The following is a 23,020-nucleotide window of genomic DNA, read 5'->3' on the forward strand; positions in this document are numbered from 1 at the left end:
GCCCAACAACGACTCCAAAAGAGTGCAGAAGGCCAGAAAGCATACTACGACCGGAAGGCGTCACACAAAGAACTGGATGTGGGCGACAGGGTCTGGTACTACAGCTACGCACAGCCTCCTCAGACATCCTCTCATCGGCTATAAAAGAAGTTTCTGCCACACTGGACAGGACTGCATGAGATTGTGAACAAACTCTCCCCTGTCGCATACCGGATCAAGCTGAGCCGGGGACAGAAAGAACCAGTTTTCAAATGGGTCCATCGTAACCAGATCAAGAGACATGTGGCTGCTGGCAGGGAAAGACAGGGGGTGGGGGGCTAGTGCTAACTAGGCCTTGCTATAGTCCTCAAACAAAGACTGTCTTGAACACACAAGAACTTCCCTCACTGATCCACTGCCTTTCTCCACAAACTCTCCCCTGTCGCATACCGGATCAAGCTGAGCCGGGGACAGAAAGAACCAGTTTTCAAATGGGTCCATCGTAACCAGATCAAGAGACATGTGGCTGCTGTCAGGGAAAGACGGCTAACTAGGCCTTGCTATAGTCCTCAAACAAAGACTGTCTTGAACAGACAAGAACTTGATCCACTGCCTTTCTCCTTTTTCTCTGAACCAGGATGCTGCTGTGGCTCTCCATCCTCTGCCTCCAGCTAACCAGAGGACAACCGCAACCTGATATCACATCACCGGGTCCAGAGGTGTCATCCTCCACCTCGGGGACCTGGCGCTGTACCACCTTCTAAGTGAAGAGTACCAATCCGAGGTGGAAATTCCAGCCTTCTTCAAGGATCACAGTCTCACCCTGGAACCTGAATTGGAACTGAGCATTGAGGAAGGGGGGTCCCAGATGATTGACATCATCCCAATCAACACAGCCCTCCAAGCACTGTCTCGGTCCACCTTCCCCATTGCCCGATCCTGGAACTCTGCCGACACGGCACTTAGCCTTGCCACAGCAATCTGGCACACCCTAACTCTTGGCCTTGCCTTTGTCCTGTTTAACAGTCAACGGGGTGTAAAGGTCCATGAACAGGTGCACAGCTGCCCTTCCTCGAACCTTCAAACAGAGCCACCGGAAAAGAGGGACCAAGGCTGAGACAATGCTGAACCTGACCAAGGTTAACACCCCAGCTGAGGATCCAAAGGCTGAGGAAAATTAGGATCCACCTGCCATCCGTCCTCCCTGATCCACCTGCCATCTAGCCATCATGATCCACCTACCATCTGACAATCAGGATCCACCTGCCATCCGGCCTCCCTGATCCACCTGCCATCTGACAATCAGGATCCCCCAGCCATCCGGCCTTCAGGATCCACCTGCCATCTAGCCATCATGATCCACCTGCCATCCGATCATCATGAGTCACCTGCTGTCCGACCATCATGACAACTGTCATGTACGATCATGTACGATCGTTTGGGTTTTATGGCTTAAGAGACCCCTTTTAGCCTTTGACATTTGCATATAAAATACAGTCCTGGCCACAGATTCTAAATTTATATGGGTGCTAAATTATCAAATGTTTCCCCCCACTATCAAGGAGATGCTAAGCAGTTTACCACTATCATCTCCCCATCTGACTTCAAACAGTTTCCAAAGAGAAGTAAATGAACCCCGGTGCCAGGCGCCAATGGGCCTGGCTGACCTGCAAAACTAAACCATACACACAATACACAACACACACACATATAGACCTTTTCTTTATTTAGACAATAATTAATCAGTTACAATTGTATCTGGTATATGCATGTGTTGGTTGTATGTTTCCTTATTGTATTAGCCTAGTTACAACTCTTTATTTGTATTAGTTAGACTCTCAATGCTTATATTCAGGTATATGAATATATCTCTGCTTTAAGATCTTCTAGATGTTTCGTTCTTGGTATCAAAATGATCTGCTTTTTATTCCTCAAACAATGATTTACACTATGGGATCGTGAAATGCATCATACTATTTGTACCATATTTTGGGTAAAACTGCACCAATCATCCAGACCGGGCATAAACATGCAAATGGACCATAAAGGGAGACAAAGAAAACTTCTCCCGCTCAAAAATTCACACCTGGTATTGGCTTATTCCACCCAAATGGTGGATGTGGATAGGAACTCTCAAAAGTCATTTGCATTCCATGTTGAGAAGAGTTTATCTTTCTTGGTGGAATGGCTTTCTGTAAGTGTGTTTCCCAATGCCCTCATTTTAATACGAGTGAGAACATGCACATTAAAGTTTAGGTCCTTGGGCTTTTTGAATTCACAAACAGCGCTTAAAGGCTTATAAAAATGTTCACACTTTGATAATTTCAAGATAAAAGTGCAAGAAAAGGAGAAAAATCGGCTTTCCCCTAACTACGCTATTTTTGTGGTTGTTGTGGTGCCGCATGAGCTCGGGTCCTGGCTATCCGATGTTAAGCTCGAGGATATGGAAAGTGAGCCAACATATTTTTTTCCCCCTTTCTCTTTCTCTGGATCACCTGCAGTGACCAGATTCTCCAGTGTAATTTCATGGAAACAACCATTTTTGTCACATATTACTAATCCAGTTGCCTCTGACTTTTTCACCATTTCCAGTTTGGGTGAAGCAAGGGTATCCTGAAATTATGCTTGTGGTATATCTTTCACTGTCTTCTGCTCCTTTTTGGAAGTCGGTGACTACACTGCCATCTAAGCCCTGCAGCATGACTTTGGCCTTGATTGGCCAGTCCTATATGGCTGCCAGTCAGACAGTTGTGGTGCTAAATGGATCTAAACGGTAATTTGTTTGCCTGACACATCTCTCACTTCATTTAGCAGCACGGCGACTTCTGCAGATCACCATTCTTTTTTAAGTGGCTCGGCTGCGCTGGACCTGCTCAATAGACCTGCATCTGCAGACTGTATTTCTGCTGGAACTCATGCATGCCGCAAGCACGACTGATTGTGTCCTGCCATTACACCTCTGTATGAATCAATCTAGGACAGGATGAGACATTCCTGTACAGTGTGTGCATAATTATTAGGTACATGTATATTCTGATCATATTTTTTTTTCCAAGCAGATTTGACCAATTCCAAACCACATCAATCTTAATAACTACTATTAATTTTGTATTTGATCATTTATAGGTGATACATAATTGTCCATGAAGGCTGGAAGTGAAAAACTCCTTATATTTAGGTGTGCATAATTATTAGGCAGGTGTTCTTTTACAGATAAAATGAGGCACAAAAAGAGATTTAACTCCAATAAAAAATTATTAAATGTGTGAGAAGGATGCAATACTATATCCAATACTAGAATTTGCAAAGTTAAGGCATGACCATTGGACAGCGAAATGCTCATTGGGTCAGCAGGGTCAGAAAAAACAGGTGGAGAAGAAAAGAGACATGTTAACTGCAAAATAATTAAGAATTAAGGTGAAGAATTAGGCGTGAAACCATCAGGAACCATTTAGTCTCCAGCGCCACCATTTTTTATAGGCTTTATGGACAGATACGTTGAGAGTGACTCTTGAAGGACAAGCATAGCATCCTCTTGTACCACTCTTTCAAGAATTTATCTTCCAGAATATGGCAGTAAGTTTTGGGAGTTTATTTTTAGTTCATCTCTGCAAGACAGACTTTTCAGGATAGGAGATGGACTAAAAATTAACTCCCAAAATTTACTGCCAGATTCTGGAATACAAGGAGTTTTTCACTTCCAGCCTTCATGGACAATTATATATCACTTATAAATGATCAAATACAAAATTAATAGTAGTTATTATTAATATTGATGTGGTTTGGAATTGGTAAAATGTGCTTGGAAAAAATATATAAAAAAATATATAAACGTGCCTAATAATTATGCACGCACTGTAGATCTGCTTCACACACTTTTGGGTCTCATGGCAGCAGTTTCATCGTTGGTACCTTTGGGCCAGCTTCATTTGAAAGTGTTTTAGTGGAGGGTCAACAGTCAAGGAATTTATCCCTGTTGGCCTCTTCACTTCTTAATAAGGGTTACGCGCAGATACTGTCAGACCTTGTTACAATGGACAGAAAAAAGGGTTTGTTTTACAACCAAAGCGTACCTAAGGTTGCTACCACTTAATTTCACTTTTGGGTTGTGGTGTTGCAGTCATTTTATCCTCTGCTCTTAGAGTCGCAGGAGGCTTAAAGGGAACTCCACAGAGACTGCACAGGCTTTGTCCTGTGAGGAGGTTACAAACTTATGTTGACAGCACAAGTCTATGATCAAATTCTTTTGGTGGCTGTAACAGGGTGTTTGTCTTGCTTATGAGGTGTGTAATATTTGTGTGGTGGCAGGCTGGGCAATCGATCGATCAGTGTAACAAATTAGCTTCACCACTGCATACAACTAAATATAATCATAGTTTTCAAAAAGTTATGGGCCACTTGTCACCACAAATGTAAAGAGTGAGAATAAAAATCAGATTGCAAGAGAGAAAAGACACAAAAATGAGTATTAAGTGAGTGTAGCTAGTAAACTACATGAAAAATAGACATGCCGTTGTAACCGACCAGTTTGGTTACAGGGTGTCCGCGGGTCCTTAAAAAGTCTTAAAATGCACACTTGTCACATTTTATAGTCTGGACGTAGAATTGACTGTTTGTTTTTTTGCACAGGTGTCAGTTCACATTTTTTTCTATCAGTCTGTACATATTTCTATGGGCTGATAAACCGACAATCACTTTATATATGGCATGGTAATACAATGCCCCCATAGCACCAGCTACTAACGTAGTGTTGGGTGATGCATGGCGCTAGCTGCTAACGCAGTGTTGAGTAAATCTAGAATGTCTAGTATGCATGTAACCCTGTTTTCCTGAGTAGGGAACAAGATGCTATGTAGCTCTGAAATAGTCCTTTGTTACAGCTCTGATTTCTTAATAGAAAAATATGAGGAGTGATGGCACGGGTGCATCCCTTTTAGGCACTGATGACACATTAATGAATTGGAGTGATTCTATATGAGCTTGAGTCAATCATCACAGCTGGAGGGTGTTCCCATAGCATCAGCTACTAATACACAAGTATCATAGTGTTAAGTTAAAAATTTTAAATGACAAAGATTACAATTTTTATTTATTTACTTGAAAAATATGCAATATGATCTTCCACATTCCTTATTTGGTCCTTGATCCAAATGTTGATCCATGGCCGTGCAAGACGATCAACTATGTTAACATGTTATTACACAGTCTATGGTTATTACACGGCTCTGTGGAATACTTGATTCTGATTGGTCAGTCGCGACATTCCGAGGTATGCTATCCTCGATAACAACCGGTAAAAGCTAATAACACAGGCTCATCCGGGTAACAATAGTCGGCGCTGTACTCTTGCTTGAACAATTTTTTCTTGGTGGAACCATTGCGTTTGCTTAGCTAATAAAATATTACTGTCACGAATTCAGTCCATGGACTTCCATTTATTCACCACCAGAGGTCACCCTTTCCATTTCATTGACTCTCGCGCAACACAAACTGTTGCATAGCACCCCGGACTACATATCCCATCATTCTTTGCACGATTTGCACACTGCACTGATTGCACACAGCTGTTTCTAATCACCTCACTCACTATATAACACCCACTCTAACCACATTTCTCTGCTGAGTATTGTTTAGCCTGTACCCCTTTCCGAGTCTTCCTTGTTTTGCCTTGCCTTGCCTGTTTTTGCGGTTTTTGATCTTTGCCTGTTTTCTTGGATTTCTCCCTCTCGTCTCGCCCCTGTGATTCTGTCTGCTTATCGGTGACCTACGCTAGCCCTGTGACTATTCTTGTGTTTTGCCCACCATATACCTGTTTGGCAGTGTTTTGACCCTGCCTGTTTACCACGTTTCTTAAATAAAGCCTGCAGATGGATCCACATGTCTCACGTCTTGTCAGCCCCGTTACAATTACAACTCGATTCAAAATGGTGTACAATTATTTAATTATGTCATCCTGGTATCGCAGACTTGCTCTCGTATCATACAACGCAATGTTTGCCAACTAACAAACTGGTAAGGTTTTAAAACATCTTCGTCTTAATTCTTTAATTGCCTTAAATAATTTTGTGGTGAAATGTTGTGTAATAAGAGGGTTGACTGCACCGTTTCCCTTAAATGTCCGTCTAGTTTGAATTTGCCGCTTGCTCGCAACTGCTGTCTTCTCGGAAGCTTTGCATTCAAATATTTCAACTCAAATCAATATTTTGCATCTAATTATTTACTTATGTGGCAAGTAGCCGTGTAATAAGCAGGATAATGTACCGCTCCGCTTCGCGTCGGGGTCCTGATCACCCTGTCGGGGTTTATTCTGAGATAACAACCGGCTGGATGTACGTTACATTATCCCTTAGTTAATCATATCAGAATAATATCAGTGGTTGTTAACTTGAAATTGAACTTGAAAATTAGAGCAACAGCAAGGTTTTGTCATGGGAGAGATTAATCTGGGAAGTGCAGTTCAAGCAATGCTTGTGAATTGATCAGTGTAACAAATTAGCTTCATCACTACATACAACTAAATATAATTATAGTTTTCAAAAAGTTATGGGCCACTTGTCACCACAAATGTAAAGAGTGAGAGTAAAAATCAGATTGCATGAGAGAAAAAAAATACACTAAAATTAGTATTAAGTGAGTGTAGCTAGTGAACTACATGAAAAATAGGCATGCCGTTGTAACCGACCAGTTTGGTTACTATGTTGTTGTTGTTTTTGTGTAGTTCCTCTATTTGTGGTTTTGCCCCTTTGAACAATCTCACTGGGACAGTTACACCTTTCTTATTTGATGTATTAGATTCATATTAATGTTCCTCTTCACGTTTAAGAAAAAAATAGTCAAAAAGTACTTTATTTGAGCACTTTGTTTTGTGACAGGCTTTTAGATTTGGGCATATAAAGCGAACATAGCTAGTGAACTACATGAAAAATAAGCATGCTATTTGATATACCATATTACAGCAATCATTTCTTTATTTAAGCAGCTTGTTTTGTGACAAATTGTTAGATTTGTCATAATAATTATAATAACAATAATAATAATATACAAATATTACGGGGAAAAAGACAATCAGTTAATGGACTTACAAAACTGTAGGATGGATAAAATGTTTTTCTTGTAGGCCTATTTTATAGTATGCACTTTATGTAACATTTATTCATCATGATAAACTTATGTCGTGGCCACGACAAAACTAAGTGAACCGACCATGTCACCTCGCGGGCACCGTAAGAATGTACTCATAACGTATCAATCGTACTTACAGGTTGTGGTTCAGAGATGCTTGTTATGGTGCGTTCAAGTCATGTCGGATAGATCGTATTTACGAGTTGAACGCACATGAACTCCACCACAAAGTCGTTATTACGAGTGGGAAAGTCGAAATTGTCTTTAAACTCCGAGTTGGGGGCGTGTCAATGAGAAACATGGCGGAATCGATGGATGCAATGTCTGTTGACGGTAAATTTTTGTTTAAATTGATAGTTTAGTTGTCCTATAAACTTAAATTGGTCATGTTCTTGTTACGCAGCTGAAATCCAAATAAAAAAATGCAGACCCTGTTGTATTTTCTTGTAATTTATTAAAAGAAGGTACACCGCCATCTTGTGCCGACTAAACTGTCTTGAACGCACCGGACGTCGTAATTACGACTTGTCAACTCGTAAGTACGAACGTCCCAGGAGGACTTGAACGCAGCATTCGTCCAAATAAAGAAGATTAGAAGCCAACGAAGATAAAAACCAAGATTAGAGAAGCCGTCCCTCGGTAAAATGAGGAGCACACAACAAAAGGTTCGAATTGTATTGCTGGATATCGTGGAACACAGCGTCTTCTCGACATGTTGTAACTAGCAGTGGTGGAGGTAACGGATTACAACTACTCACATGACTGTAATTAAGTAGTTTTTTTCCCCCGGGTACTTGTACTTTTTTGAGTATATTTTTAAAGCTGTACGTTTACTTGTAGCTACTTAAGTACAAATTAAGCAAAATAATTTACTTCATTACTTTTAAATCATAGTTCGTTACTGAGTACGCCCACAATTTGAATTGATATTCAAACCTTTGACGGCACTTCAGTAGCCAATAAAGATATCCGATCGTAAAGGGACCAATAACAGCCCTGATATCTGAAACGGGGAAAGCCGCCGCTGCAGCAGGTGAAGAGCTGATCAGACAGTGAGCGAGCTCAGCGTAATTCATGGACTCAAAAGTTTGGAGAAAACTACATGGTAGTGTTATCATAAATATCAATATTTTGATACCGATACTGATATATCTGATCCGTTCCATTACTCATTTTCCACAGTATCTACCGAATATACACCGACACAAGCTCTTTACTCTACGACAGTGAGTTACACGCATAATCCTGTAACCCTGTCGATTACAGAGTCTGAATATCCACGCGGGATTGCAGGTATTCCGCATAACTTTAATCATTCCCGCGCAAATGTGGCGTCACAGTCATGTAATCTCAGAAATTTGGATGCCAGCTCTCAAATATAACTTATACAAATACAAATCGCGATCTCTCCGTGCTTTTAAAGTATAAATTTTTTCTTTTTGCTCCTGGATTAAACTTTGTCAAAAGTTATCAACCATTTAGAATAGATCCACGCCTGATCCTACTGTACGTTTTATTGGCTGTAAATGAAATGCACCAGAAAGTCTTTCAACAATAGAAGATGGAACTTTAATTTCTTTACAATGTAAGTTTATGCTTGAAATGTTTTGGAATTTGTCTGATTTGTAAATATAAATATCCTAGTCGGTCTAACTGCATCACCGCTTTGACTCGGATAACTCGTTAAACCCATGAAATGAAAGAGATGGAAAACGAACAGTTGGGGTCCCACACATTTAATGGCTGGTACACGGCAACGCGCTCCTCTCATACATTAGAGATGAACTCTTTCTTGGCGTTACAAATAAAAGTAAAGACAAAGTAATAACAAGAAGGCAGAGCGAATTTATCATCCATAGTGGTTCTCATTACACAGTCACGTAGTCCTTCTACGTCATCACCACATAGCGCGTGTTATAAGTTAAGTGATCAGTCTCTTAAAGGTCACACCGCACTATAATGTGATGCATGCAAAAACATAGTTTTGGCCGTTACAGACTACATGGTACAGACATTACAAAGCCATCTGATGTTCCATTTATCTAAATAAATAGACCTAACATACTGTATATGGCTCTTAAATCACTGCTTATAAAAATTCAGTGTTGTCATATTTCGAATACCTCAACTGAATTGAGGTCATTTGTTTTTTAATTTTATTACTGAATGTGTAGGCTACTTGTCTTTTTTTGCAAATTCAATTCAGTTTGAAATAAAACATTTGAAATCAAGCTTCCTTGTGCTGTAAGCTTTTGCAACAAAGTTACCCTATTTTAAAGACAAATACACAGAATGAGCAAATGTTTAAGATTAAGATTTTTTTAATGGTAATTGATCAATATTTATATGTATATAAATAAAAGCCTATATTAAAATCTGTTCATCATATAAAGCGAATGTGTTTTTTTAGAAGACTTGGATTAAACCAATTTCAAAGCTTGAAATAATAAGCTTGAAATAATGATTGCCTTGAAAAAAATGGATGGACAAAAATATTTTTAATTATTAAAATATCTATATATTTTATACAGTATGTGTTAGTTTTGCCAGTGGTATTGAAAATGATTATTTGTCATGAAATCAAAAATTACCCTAATTAATTTTTAGTGCACGTTAATTGTCTTGTGGTGAACAATTGAACCATGCAAGTCAATACACTGTAAAAAAAAATTGTCTGCCTTCGTAATCTTTCATCAAAAACTGCTTCCGCTCTGGCATGGCGTTCTCGCTCTGATGATATCAGTTTGACGACTTGGGGAGAATCCGCTTGTTAAGTCATGACGTAAGGACTGCTGTTTCCGGGTCCAAGCCTCTACTCATTTCACTTGAGAATACTATCTTAGCAGCCATTTATGAGCATTATTTAATTAATATTACATATTTAAGCTAAGCGTTTAAATATGTGCTGTGCACACTACAGTCTCCGTGCTCACAGTGTCTCAGACACTATTATTTTAGCTGAATCACTGTCTGGTCATCTGGGATTTCAGTATGGAGATAAAGGTTAGGGTTATAATTTGTCAGTATTACATGACATTGTGGGTGTATATTAGCACAGTTTTTTTTTTTTTTTTTGTTGGGGCGTCTGGCAGAGCGTTAGGACCCAGAAGCAGTGAAGCGTGATATCAGACATGACATAAGCAGATATTCTTAACCACTCCTATCCAACCGTGAATCTGCTATGAGCAAGAGGTGGAGTGGAGGTGCACCACAATAAAACCCCGCCCTTTATTCAATATTCCATTTCACTTGGAAATACATCACAACCCTGAAGTCAGTTGCATCTTCCGGTTCACAGGTATTTTACTATTGATATTTTTCAAGGTATTGAAGTTAGAAATTTCTGTATCATGACCACTAATTCACGTACTTTGCCAATAAGATAAAAGTGGGTTTTGTTCAAAGTAGCTATTATCCACATAGATCTTTGATATGAATGAATATTTTTTGGTAACTCATTAAATATCGCTGGCTAAAAAGTAACTAGTAACTAGTACTCTGAGTAGTTTTTGAGAGGAGTACTTTGTACTTTTACTTAAGTACTGTTTTGACACCAGTACTTTTACTTGTAATTGAGTATTATTTCAGCAATGTAACAGTACTTGTTAATGTTAAGTACAAATTTTCAGTACTCTTTCCACCACTGCTAACTAGCGGAAGTGTTTGTGGGCAGGTCAGAGTATTCCTATTTCGCGGGCAGGTGGGATTATGCAAATGTGTTACCCAGTGACGTAGATCGTAACAGGCAGAATATTTGAAAATATAATGACTCATTAAGGCCATTCAGAGCCGACTCTTTCTTTTGAGACACAATATCTTTATTTATCATGCACTTTTTTGATTAACAACTTTGCAGACTGTTTGCATTGAAGGATAGCTACATTACAAACTGCAAAAGAGATATTTTTCGAAAACCCATTTGACCTGCCCTTTAAAGGAGCCACCAACTTAACAGATAATTTCAGAATCAGAGGATCAGAATGAGGGATGAAAATATAAATTTTCCATATAAATTTATGTACATTTTAAAGTCACGCATATAGCCTATTATTATTGGTTATATTTTTATATTCATTTATATTCATTTTCCCCCTTCATTTCGATCTCTTTACTTAACGTTCTGAATACTTTTGTAAATAATTACAAACTGCAAAAGAGATATTTTTCGAAAACCCATTTGACCTGCTCTTTAAAGGAGCCACCAACTTAACAGATAATTTCAGAATCAGAGGATCAGAATGAGGGATGAAAATATAAATTTTCCATATAAATTTATGTACATTTTAAAGTCACGCATATAGCCTATTATTATTGGTTATATTTTTATATTCATTTATATTCATTTTCCCCCTTCATTTCGATCTCTTTACTTAACGTTCTGAATACTTTTGTAAATATTAGCCTACTGTAAATCCTGGACATGCCAATAAAGCCTTGATTATGCTGACTGGAATTTTTGCTGGAATGCAGTTTAAATTGAACATATTTCATTTTATTTCGGCTAATTAATAGACCATAATTATAAATAGGCCTACTATTGTGTTTCGTTGAGGAATTAATCATTCACGTAGTTTCATTTGTAAATGAAGAAACAACACGCTCATTTATCACCACACATGGGCATAAATACAATCATAAAGTCAAAACGTTATTGGCATAATTGTCAGGCGTTTATTTGCAAAATATATGGTAGGCTAGCAAATGCTAGCATAATTATACAAAACGTACTAGGTAAAGCGATACACAAATTGAAATGGGAAATAAGCATTTATAACAATAAATATAAAAATATAGCCCAAATAAGTTAATGTAATAATAATAATATTAAAATATTAAATGAAATGTTTAATGTTAATAAAAAAAGATTTATCCATTTTTGATAATCCCAGGTTGCTATGGTCATGCAGGTCTGTTTACGCATTAAACTCGTGGCCACGAGAAAAATATGTCGTTCCCTCAACATAAGAAGTCGTGGCCACGAGAAATGGATGTCATCTCGAGGCCACGACATAATGACATCATTACCTCGACAAAATGATCTCGTGGCCACAACATAATATCACGTTCCCACGAGTTAATATGACGTTCCCTCAAATTAATATCTCGTGGCCACGGACATATTATCATGTTCCCACCAGTTATTATGTCGTGGCCACGACAAAACTAAGTGAACTGACCATGTCACCTTGCGGGAACCATAAATTCTCAATTGAGTGCTCAAATATCTAGTTTTTTTTGTGCTAATATGTGATGTATACCTAGTGCAGCTTTAGGTTTCCAGGTAAATTGCGATATTACTGTCTTACTGAAATAGTTCTGATAATTCACTGTGAACCCACTATTTCCTAAGAATGTGTCGTAGACTGTCGTTGTTCTAATTTAGGCCTACTTCGTTTAAATAATGTATTGTAGCGCACAGACATTATAATCATTATGAAATTGCTGTTTATTTTGCTGCACCGGCAGTCATAGGGTTAATGCAGGGAGTAAAAGATCCGGTAGAGAGAGACGAGCGAGTTAGACTGGTGCGCCTTCGATACAGCTGTTCTGCGTTCTAATTAAAAGTTAAAGGGGTCATATCGATTTCAATTTTTCCTTTCTCTTTAGAGTGTTACAAGCTCTTGGTGCATAAAGAAGATCTGTAAAATTGCAATGACTAAAGTCTCAAATCCAAAGAGATATTCTTTATTCAAGTTAAGAGTTAACCACACCTACCTAAAACGGCTCATTCTAACATGGTTGCCACTCCTTCGTCGAATCTGCCGGCCGCGCCGTTCTCAACCCCGCCGCCTCCACTCACTCTAGCCCGGCCTCAGCTCACAAGAAGCCGCGGCTTCTACTCACGCTAGGCCGCCGTGTTTTTCATTGTGAAAGCGAAACTACTTTGTTTGGTCTTCCAAAAGAGGACGATATCCGCTTCGTCATGCCTAGAGCTGATCTGTGCTGGTCGCTGAGGGAATACATCAACTTAGTGCTTTGGATCACCGGATCGGCTTTCACTGTGGACAAAGCGGAGTCCAGCCCGGGTTCGTCACATGTGGTTGCCACTCCTTCGTCGAATCTGCCGGCCGCGCCGTTCTCAACCCCGCCGCCTCCACTCACTCTAGCCCGGCCTCAGCTCACGAGAAGCCGCGGCTTCTACTCACGCTAGGCCGCCGTGTTTTTCATTGTGAAAGCGAAACTACTTTGTTTGGTCTTCCAAAAGAGGACATGACTACAAATCAGTGGTTAAGTTGTATTTACAACACTGTTCCAGAACAGTTTAACCCAAATATCCAGATGTGTGCAGCACATTTTATGGAGGACTGTTTACTGATCCTGGGAGAGTAACGTTAGATTAAAATGCCAGCAGTTCTGACTCACAGTCTGTAAGTACGTTTTCATTTAAAGGATTTGCCACTGATGATTTTTGGGCAGTGTAGAGTAGTCACGTTAGCACTCGGCTAACATATCCACCATTATTGTTTTAAGTGTTTACAGTTAAGCAGCTAAACTTTAGCTGTGGGCACGATTTGCTTATGTCATTATTTTAAGAACGGATTGGAGCGCTATATTATTGCTTTATATAAAGGTGCATGCTAGGGTTGCCAGGTTGTCACAACAAAACCTGCCCAATTGCTACTCAAAACTAGCCCAATCTCATTTCGAGGGGGTCTTCTGTTAAAAGACACGTTCCGGGGAATAAATTACACATTTTTTGTAGGGATGCGCCGATCCGATATTCATATCGGGTATCGGCTCCGATAGTGCCAGTTTTCTCGGATCGGGTATCGGTCAGAGAGGGCCGATCCAAATCCGAGATTATTTTTTTATTCAGATTGTGCGAATTATTCTGAGTTACTTCTGAAGCCATACGATAGCATAATGTGAGCTACATATGAATATTTAAGTCCTTATATTAAAGTTCACACAAACTCTTTTCTCCGCTGTGGCTGTCAGTCATTCGTTCAGCCTTTAAACCCTGGTCGCGTTGTTACAGCAGTCAGTCTCCAAGATCATTCTGTGTTCCCATTATACTTGATTTGTAAATACATGTCTATGATTTTGCAAAAAGGACTTTATCTTCTTGCTGGAGTTTAATGTTGTTTTGTTATTTGCTACTGGGTGTCTGTGAGAACAAAACACGCGCGTAGAAAATACTATAAATAGTTTTAACGTACACAGTAATTGCAATTTAAAACTGTTAAAAGAAAGGCTCAATAACTGTTGCACAGATATAATACACTATGCATCAATTTCTCTTCCCTTTGTGTTTTGCAGTTTTTAAAGGGGTCATATGATGCTTTTTTAAAGATCATTCTTTTGTGTATTTGGTGTAACAGAATATGTTGACATGCTTTAATGTTCAAAGAGAGTCTTACATAACATGCAGAATTGATGTGATGCATGTAAACGACATTCTTTGTTTTATTTTCCTTAATTTTTTTAACCGAGTTCCTTTGGAATTCTTCAGCTTTTAAGAAATGCAGGGTTTTCCGGTAGTGGGCGGAACTAATGCGCAAACGACAATCTCATTGGCTGGAACCGAATGGAGCATCATCACCGCCGCTGTTTAAATGCCGAGCGCGTCTTTCCTCGGGAGACTGGTCTCTTCCCTCTGCATGCACGCTGCTGTCCTCCTGGGTCCAGGAAGGGAGCGTTGAGGGATCGCCATGCCGCCGAAGATGCGAGCTACCGGACCCGCGGTCCGGACGAGAACCGCACGCGTTACTCGGCCGTCGGGCCAGAATGCCGGGCCGTCCAGTCCCTTCAAGCGCCGTGGGCAGAGAGACGGAGGAAGCTGCTGAACGAAGCCGCCCCCCCCTCGCGCCCCGGGACCAAGAGGGGAGCGAGTGGGGCCGCCGGACTCCGCCCCTTACCTGGATCCTTCCTTCGCGAACACTGCCCCACCTTCACTAACCCCGCAGCACGACGAGGACACCAGATCCCCTGTTTATTTTGGACACTTTATTCCCTTTTCTGGACAACGTTTTATTTTCTGTAAATAAAAGCCTCTCTGAGGCCTGACGCCACGCCCACCGTGTCTGTCGTGTGCTCCTCCCGTGACTATCTATCTATAAAGTATAGTATTTCAGTCTGGCAAGTAAACAAAAAAATGTACTAGTCAATGGCGAATCAATTGCCAAGTTGTCCGTAGAGGGTTGTGAATGTTTTTAATGAACTGATTTTATAATACAAATAGCAGTGTAACATTTTACCATATTTAGTGCAACACTTTTATTTGTTCCCCACAAAATATATTTTTTTCACTAAATGTTTGGATTTCTAAAATTGTGCACTGATTTTTCTAGAATAATTTTTGTTGCCGAATTATCAACTAACCTAGTTTGATAAATTTTTGTCATAGATTATAAATATACATAGGCCTATATTTTTTCATATTTATTATTTTATTTTTCTTAATAATGAAGTAGTCTGTATCTAGTAGATTGTGAAAGAATGATTATCAGTTCCACACACAGAGATATATATAAATTCTACATTTATTTAAATGGGGGGGGGTAAAAAACTTCACTGGTATCGGAGGTGAAAAAGGCGGATCAGAGCATCCCTAGTTTTTTGTCAGGGTTCCCCTGGTAAATTTGCATTCCAGAGAAACAACAAGTGCTACTCTACACTGCACAAAACTCGCGTTTGAATCATCAGTGGCAAATCCTTTAAATATGAAAACGTACTTATAGTCTGTGAGTCAGAACAGCCGGCATTGTAGTCTACTCTACCAGGATCAGGAAACAGTCCTCCATAAAATGTGCTGCACACATCTGAATATTTGGGTTGAACTGTTCTGGAACAGTGTTGTAAATACAACTTAACCACTGATTTCTAGTCGTGTCCTTTTTTGGAAGGCCGAACAAAGTAGTTTCGCTTTCACAACGAAACACACAGCATCTTACACGGCGGGCTTGAGTGAGCAGCGGCCAGCGGGCTAGAATGAGGAACGGCTGGCGGGCTTGAGAATGGCGTGTCCGGCGGATTCGATGAAGGAGCGGCCATCAGGCTTGCGGCAACCACATGTGACGACGCCGGGCTGGACTCTGCTTCGTCCACGGTGAAAGCCGATCCGGCGATCCAAAGAGAAAGGAAAAATTGAAATCGCATCATATGACCCCTTTAAGGCAAATTTTGAAAATTATCATGTTATGACACCTTTAAAGACTTATCTAATGTTCTTATTACAACACATTACAACAGTGGTTACATATCTTTGACTTTTTTAACATTTCAATATTTTCAATTTTTAAATTATAATTGTACATTTAGTCATTTAGCAGCTTATAAACTCATAAATTGACATAAGTGAGGAACATTAGTTGTTGCTGTTGTTGTAGAAATCACCTCAGTTTTAAGGATGAGGAGGGCATGCGGAAGAGGTGTGTCTTCAGCTGCTTCTTGAAAGTTGTGATGGTCTCAGCAGATCTGATTGGCAGCACACACATTATGAATGGGTGATTCTGTAGCACATCAACAATAAAAAACAAAACATGGGAGGACATTGGTAGAGGACACAAGCTGATTTTTTTAAAGTTATGATATTTCCCAAAATACCATAGGTACACAAACCGTGGGTGAGATTACTGCTCTGATTAAACTGCCTGTTTTGTTAGCTGTCTACACAACAGCTGTCATGACCTATAAACAGAAGGCAACCAAAATATGTAACGCTATTCAAAACTACTGAAAGCAGCTTATATGCCATGCCAAAACAAGTGATATAGGTCTGATGATTTATTCATGTGAAGGATAGATCAGTAATGGTAAGGCTGAGCTTGAACATGTTGTAAGAGACTATATTCTACTAACAGTTCAATTACCAGTGGATGATCAGGTTGTATCTTTATTGCTGTTAGAAAACAATGAAATTAATAAATTTGAGCAAATGAGAATTCTGTTTAGAGAAAAAGTGAAAGTAAAGTGACATGTGGCCAAGTATGGTGACCCATACTCGGAATTAGTGCTCTGCATTTATCCCATCCAAAGTGCACACACACACAGTAGTGAACACACACCCAGAGCAGTGGGCAGCCATTTTTTGCTGTGGCGCCCGAGGAGCAGTTGGGGGTTCAGTGCCTTGCTCAAGGGCACCTCAGTCATGGTATTGAAGGTGGGAGAGAGCGCTGTACATTCACTCCCCCCACCTACAATCCATGCCGGTACGAAACTCGAACCCACAACCTTTGTGTTACGAGTCCGACTCTCTAACCATTAGGCCACGACTTCCCCAAAAGAGAGGAACAGCAGATAACTCTCTCCATGTATTGTGACTGCCTTGGTGACATTTAGTGATCTGGAGAAAAGTGTATTGTTTATCTTCAAACACAAGATGATAAAGAAGATAATGTGAAAAGTGTCTTGAAAGCAGTGGTGTATGAAAACCATACTCAAGTAAAAGTACAGATATCTTACTAGAAAATGACTTTGTAGAAGTTGAAGTCACCATTTAGAATATTACTTGAGTAAAAGTCTTAAAGTATGTGATATTTATTGTACTTAAGTACGAAACATTTATTTTTCATCTTAAACATACTTAAGTATTGAAAGTAAATGTACAAGTAAATGCAAAACGGAAAAGAAGCAAATAAATATATAGATATAAACTGTTCATACACAGCTTGAGTAGCAAGATTGTGTTCAGTTTTAAAACCACTTAAGCTCTGCGGACCCGGACGCGGGTCCAAAACCGAGTAAAAAATGTTTATGCTTCATTTGCAAAGCCTTCCTTATATGGTACCAGGCCATATATGGGCTCATTTGATATCATGTGATATCAAATGATGGTATCATTTGAAAGCTTAGAGTCTCTTTACAAAGAATACCATAAATTTGATTCCTCTGAGGAAACATTCAGATGCATCACATTCCTACTCGCACTATTGCTTCAGTCAGCCACAATCAGCCAACAACTCTATATTATCTTTTAGATTAGGATCTCCTCTTTCAAACGAGACAATTTTCCAGTTTCTGTGTGCTCGCATTGGTGAGAAATCCACTGTTTTGTCGCAGAAGTGCAGCAGAGGTGAACCAGAGAAAAAAAGAGCTCTTTTGGCAAACACGCACTCTCCAAAGAATAGCAACTCCGGCCAGCGGCTCGTATGTTCTGCAACTCTGGGCTACTCAGGGCTGCTCAGTGGGCAGCAATAGGTCAGATTACACACCACTCAAGCACGCCGGCCACTCAGAACCGTGAAATTTGTCACCTCTGGGTCAATAGACAGGAGGGAGAGAGAGAGGATCAGTGCTGGAGCTGTTTTGCACTCGGGATTTGTAGTTTTTTGGACTGTTTTGAAGGCGATAATTACACGCTGAAAGGCACAGATAAAAGCGATATTTTGAAAGCAAAAAATTGAAAGCTAAAGATGATGAAGAACGCTCAGTGGTACCGTGGAGAGGAAAGGACGCGCTTCTGGTGAGCGCATATGAGTGCTTTTGCTCCGTTTTTGATAGAATCATTATTTTGAAACGTAAAAGCACAGCTAACAATCTGATAAACTATGTATTGACACTAAAGTACAGTACAGGATGCGTTTCAGTAAATATACATGGATATTATTACAGTGCTGTGTTTATAAACAGCTATTTCTTTGTTTCACATTCTGAAGACCAGATAGCAGCCGCAAGCCCGTGGCAGAAGCAGTTAGCAGCACAGCTCGCATCTCATCTTCAGGAGGCAGCAGGTGAATGCACGCAGGATGCTGATGCAGAGGTGATGCAGGGGACAAGGGACTAAAATTATGCACATAAATGGAATGATATAAAGCTGGAGGATGTGGATTCTGTTTTAGATTGTAATAAACCACATGGATTTCACATGTGAAAAGAAAAAAACTGATTGTATAAAACACAAAATTTGATATTTGGTATAGTTCGCTTATGCCATTTTGTATATTACTACTTAGACAAACATAAAAATGAAACATAATTCAGTAAAAAATCAAGAAAAGTGCTATGGCACATAGTAAAATAGGATTCAGGGGGCAATGCTTTATAAAACCTGTTTTTGCAAAGGAAACTCACAAAGACACTTTTAGACGCAAAAAAGGGACACTTTTACTCCCTTCGGTTATAATTCAATAACTCCTGTTTAGAAGCTGTTATTTGAAAGATTATTTTTTCTGGTACATCTTGGCACCTAGTGGAATCAAACAATATAAGTTGCAGAGAGCTGAAGCAAATAGAACCTGAATAACAGACTTTCAAAAAAAGCTTTTTTTAATGTTGTAACATTTAAAACATATATAATGTTATTTATGAAGAATTACAATCATATTTCAAAGGGTTTTCTATGCAATGACACCATTTTTTTTAAATTTCCTCCATTGTATGTGTGTAGGTTAAACATTTGATATTGTATGTCAAATTTTGGTGAAAATACACAAAAACGCCCCAGAGCTTACTGCACTGCATTGACATTTAAAGGTGACATATCATGAAAATCTGACTTTTTCCAGTTTTAAGTGCTATAATTGGGTCCCCGGTGCATAGGGTGACCATACAGGCCATTTTTACAGAACGCACCCTTGCCAGGATTTCTATATTGCTTAAAATATCAAGGTTTTGACTGTTAGCACTGTGCAGATCAATCGTTGTATGACATTATTTCATGATAGTTATAGGGAGCAGAGCAGACGGCTCCTTATGCTTTCAAATCGCTCTCGCAGTACTTTGGTGTCATACAATGATCGGTTCGCAGCTTCAAGTCGAACGAACAAACAAACACGTGCACGTATTTGTATCGCTTTCATCGTTTTCACTTTCTCATGTGCGACGCGCCACGATTGGGCGATTATGTACAATGCCTGCATGTTATTGGTCAAACTACTTTGGATGTTTTAGGCAATATAAAATCATGGCCAGGACGTGTCCCGTATAAATGGCACATATGGCCACCCTACCGGTGCATCTACCAACCCAGGAAACGTGAAAAAGATTAACCCAGTAACTTTGTTTTGGTAAGCCTTTTTCTGCAAGCGTCTGAAAAAAAAACAAGCACGTCAGATTTCGCTCCCTCTGTGACGTGGCAAAGGGATCTTATTAATAATATCACCACCCCTTAATCTGCACGTTTCCACCCACTGCGCCGCCATTGTGTTTTTGCAAGCGACAATGGTGTACCAGTTCTAACGCCATGGCAAAAGTTTGCGCAAAGCATGCTAACTGTTTTATCGTTAGCTGCACAGATGATCACAGAACACTATTTAGAGTCCCAGCCTCAGAGGAGACGAGAGCAGTGGATTTATTTATTTACTGTATATTACGCTGCTGCCACACAGATCTAAAATAAACATAAAATAATCATTCTTTCCCAGCTGGTTAGCTTCACAGACATAACTGACTGTTTTTGTAACTCGTGTGTTTTTAACAAGCTTTTGTGTATTTGACAGTTTAAGCACAATAAGACATGAAAGAGACAATAAAATCTGTTAAAATTAAATTTTTGAGGCCTCAGGTTATTTTCAATGTTATTAACTCTCGTTAACCCTCGTGACTCAGACTGCATTGTGCCATTTTTAATATTATGTTAAATTTCCAGAAATATTTTATGGACAAAATTGCTAGTTTTAGTTTTTCACCCATTACATTTATCAGTGACACCCCCCCCACCCCCGTCTTCTCTTTTTACCAAGCTGTTGAGCCAGTAACATTCTCACATCTTTTTGACATAGTTAAAAAGCTTCGTCCTACAAACTGCCCCCTTGACAGTATCCCTGCACAATTAGTTAAAGATGTTTTTATCACTGTTGGGTCAAGCAATTTATCTTTGGTTAATACATTTCTCAATTTGGGACGTGAACCAGCTGTTTTTAAACATGCTATTTATTGTGCAACTGCTTTTAAAAAAGAATAATCTGGACCCTTCAATTCTGTCTAATTTTAGACCTACTTCCAAACTCCCCTTTTTATTGAAAGTCTTGGAGAGAGTTGTCTTTAACCCTCATCCGTCCCTCCTGAACCTATAACAAAAGTGTCGCTCGTGCGTCAAAATGACGCGAAGGCCAAAAATGACATAATTTTTTTTTTTGGTCCAGAAAGCTTATATTGGTCAATTTAAAAAAAAAAAAAAATCTAACTTTTTATGCTGGGTTTTTTTTTATTATTATTTTTTGGTGATTTTTGTTTTATTCCCATTAAATTCTAGATATTTTTATGAAAATGAGCATATTTTTATAACAAAGAAAGACAATTTCTGACACATGCTTTACCATCTACGCCACTGAATCGGACTATTGATTACCATCTTTTGAAATGTTGACTAGCCCAGTCACACGTTGGTGGGTGGAGTTAGTGTAAATAGCCTCTGCCAACAATGCGGGCTATTTGCACTTAGTGTAAATAGACACTCCAATTTTTTTTTATTCCCAACAGTTAAACAGTTGCCCACAGAAAAAAACACTTCCCGCGCCTATGAACAGGCTGATTACATTTTGAAATCTGTAGTAGGACCGTAACCACCATAGACACTGTGGGGGACATGTCCCCCCAATAATTAGAAATGGCCACTTGTCCCGCCCAATATTTGATATTTTAAAAGGTACATTTTTAAGGCTGGTTTGTTTCAGCACTCTGACAGTGCTCATCAATGTCAAAACAATTGAGATGGCCAGTCAAATCAAAGAAGACGGGCTTTACTATTCACAAAAATCCCATTTTCAACAGTGAAAGAGTAGGTAAACAGTAATATCCAGTGATTCAAACTATTCACATTCACAAACTATTTAGTCAAATTTTGTCTTTTGAATTGAAAACATAGGCTGTCATTTACGTGATTCTTTTAATTCAGAATTAAACATTTTTATGTTTTTCGTGTTTAAAAAATAATAAATAAAATACAAATTACTTTTCATGTTGATTACCAAACACTGCTTGCAGCTATATGCACATTAGTGTTTAACGTAATACCTGAAAATCCAAAAGTTTTGAGTATGCAGGTGCCACTGAAGTCTTTGTATATACAAAATTACATTGTATAAACATGCTTAAAACAACACAATGAAAAATTACAACCTGCCCTGACATGACAAAACTGAGAAAACAGTTCAGCCTTTTTGCTTAGACAACTAACACCTGACATAACCAAAAGAATCTGTCATAATGTTTTACTGTCTCTTGTTCTGTTTACTGATTCTAGGTGTCTTTCTTCTTGTTCATCATCTTTGTGGTATACACCATGCTTCCCTTCTCCATGAGAGATGCCATCATAGCCAGCGTGCTCACCTCGTCCTCTCACACTGTTGTCCTCAGTGTCTGCCTCTCCTCTACAGTCGACCATGTGGAGCCCCTGGTATGGCAGGTCAGTGCTCTCCCATCTGTCTTGCAATGTGCTTGCCAAGAGCTGTGAGCTTTACCCTGTGCGGCAACTGTTGAAGTTTGCCTTGTCTGTTGAGAAGGATCATTGCCAATTGCGCATGTGATTGTGTATGTGTCTATGAGTACAGGTATTTATGATTATTAAGTCATTTATGATTTTTGTGGTTTATAATTCGAATACTCATTGTCATATTGATGTATTTGAAAAGCTTAGTGTGGGTGTGTTAATAATTGATATTCATGGATAATGATATTCAAGCAGTATCAGTCTTACTTAAGGTGATTAGATTTCTGAAATGAAAACATTTAGTTCAATCACAAATGCATTGTTCAAATATAGTTATTTTTAAAGATTTAAAATAAAGGAGGACAATTTCAGTTTTGTGCATTCTGATCATGATGAATGTAGAGCTGTGATGAGCTATAGTATATCATATACCACATACATTTCAAAATGACTGTTTGAGGAAAAGATGGTAAACCTCCAGTCTCACGGGACAAATAGAACTTCAGCGACTTTTATTGTCAGAGCTAACTCTTCCGTGTCAACACCAACTTAAACTGCTGCGCGTCTCCTCTGCACATGTACCACCATGCCACTCAACATCCATATAGT

General features: G+C 39.2%; 1 protein-coding gene across 1 annotated transcript in view; it reads left to right on the top strand.

The window, feature by feature from the left end:
* Nucleotides 1-22,387, top strand: part of LOC107574671 (adenylate cyclase type 2-like) — a gene marked incomplete at its 3' end in the record, with an annotated part of 53,445 nt that extends 31,058 nt beyond the window's left edge. The window contains exon 3 of the mRNA XM_016261108.1: nt 22,226-22,387. Coding sequence (XP_016116594.1) covers nt 22,226-22,387 — 162 coding nt within the window. The remainder of the gene's footprint in view (nt 1-22,225) is intronic.
* Between the last annotated feature and the right edge of the window lie 633 nt (nt 22,388-23,020).

This window comes from Sinocyclocheilus grahami, unplaced genomic scaffold (genome assembly GCF_001515645.1).
Source record: "Sinocyclocheilus grahami isolate Dianchi unplaced genomic scaffold, SAMN03320097.WGS_v1.1 scaffold2304.1, whole genome shotgun sequence".
In the NCBI taxonomy this organism is placed as follows: domain Eukaryota; kingdom Metazoa; phylum Chordata; class Actinopteri; order Cypriniformes; family Cyprinidae; genus Sinocyclocheilus; species Sinocyclocheilus grahami.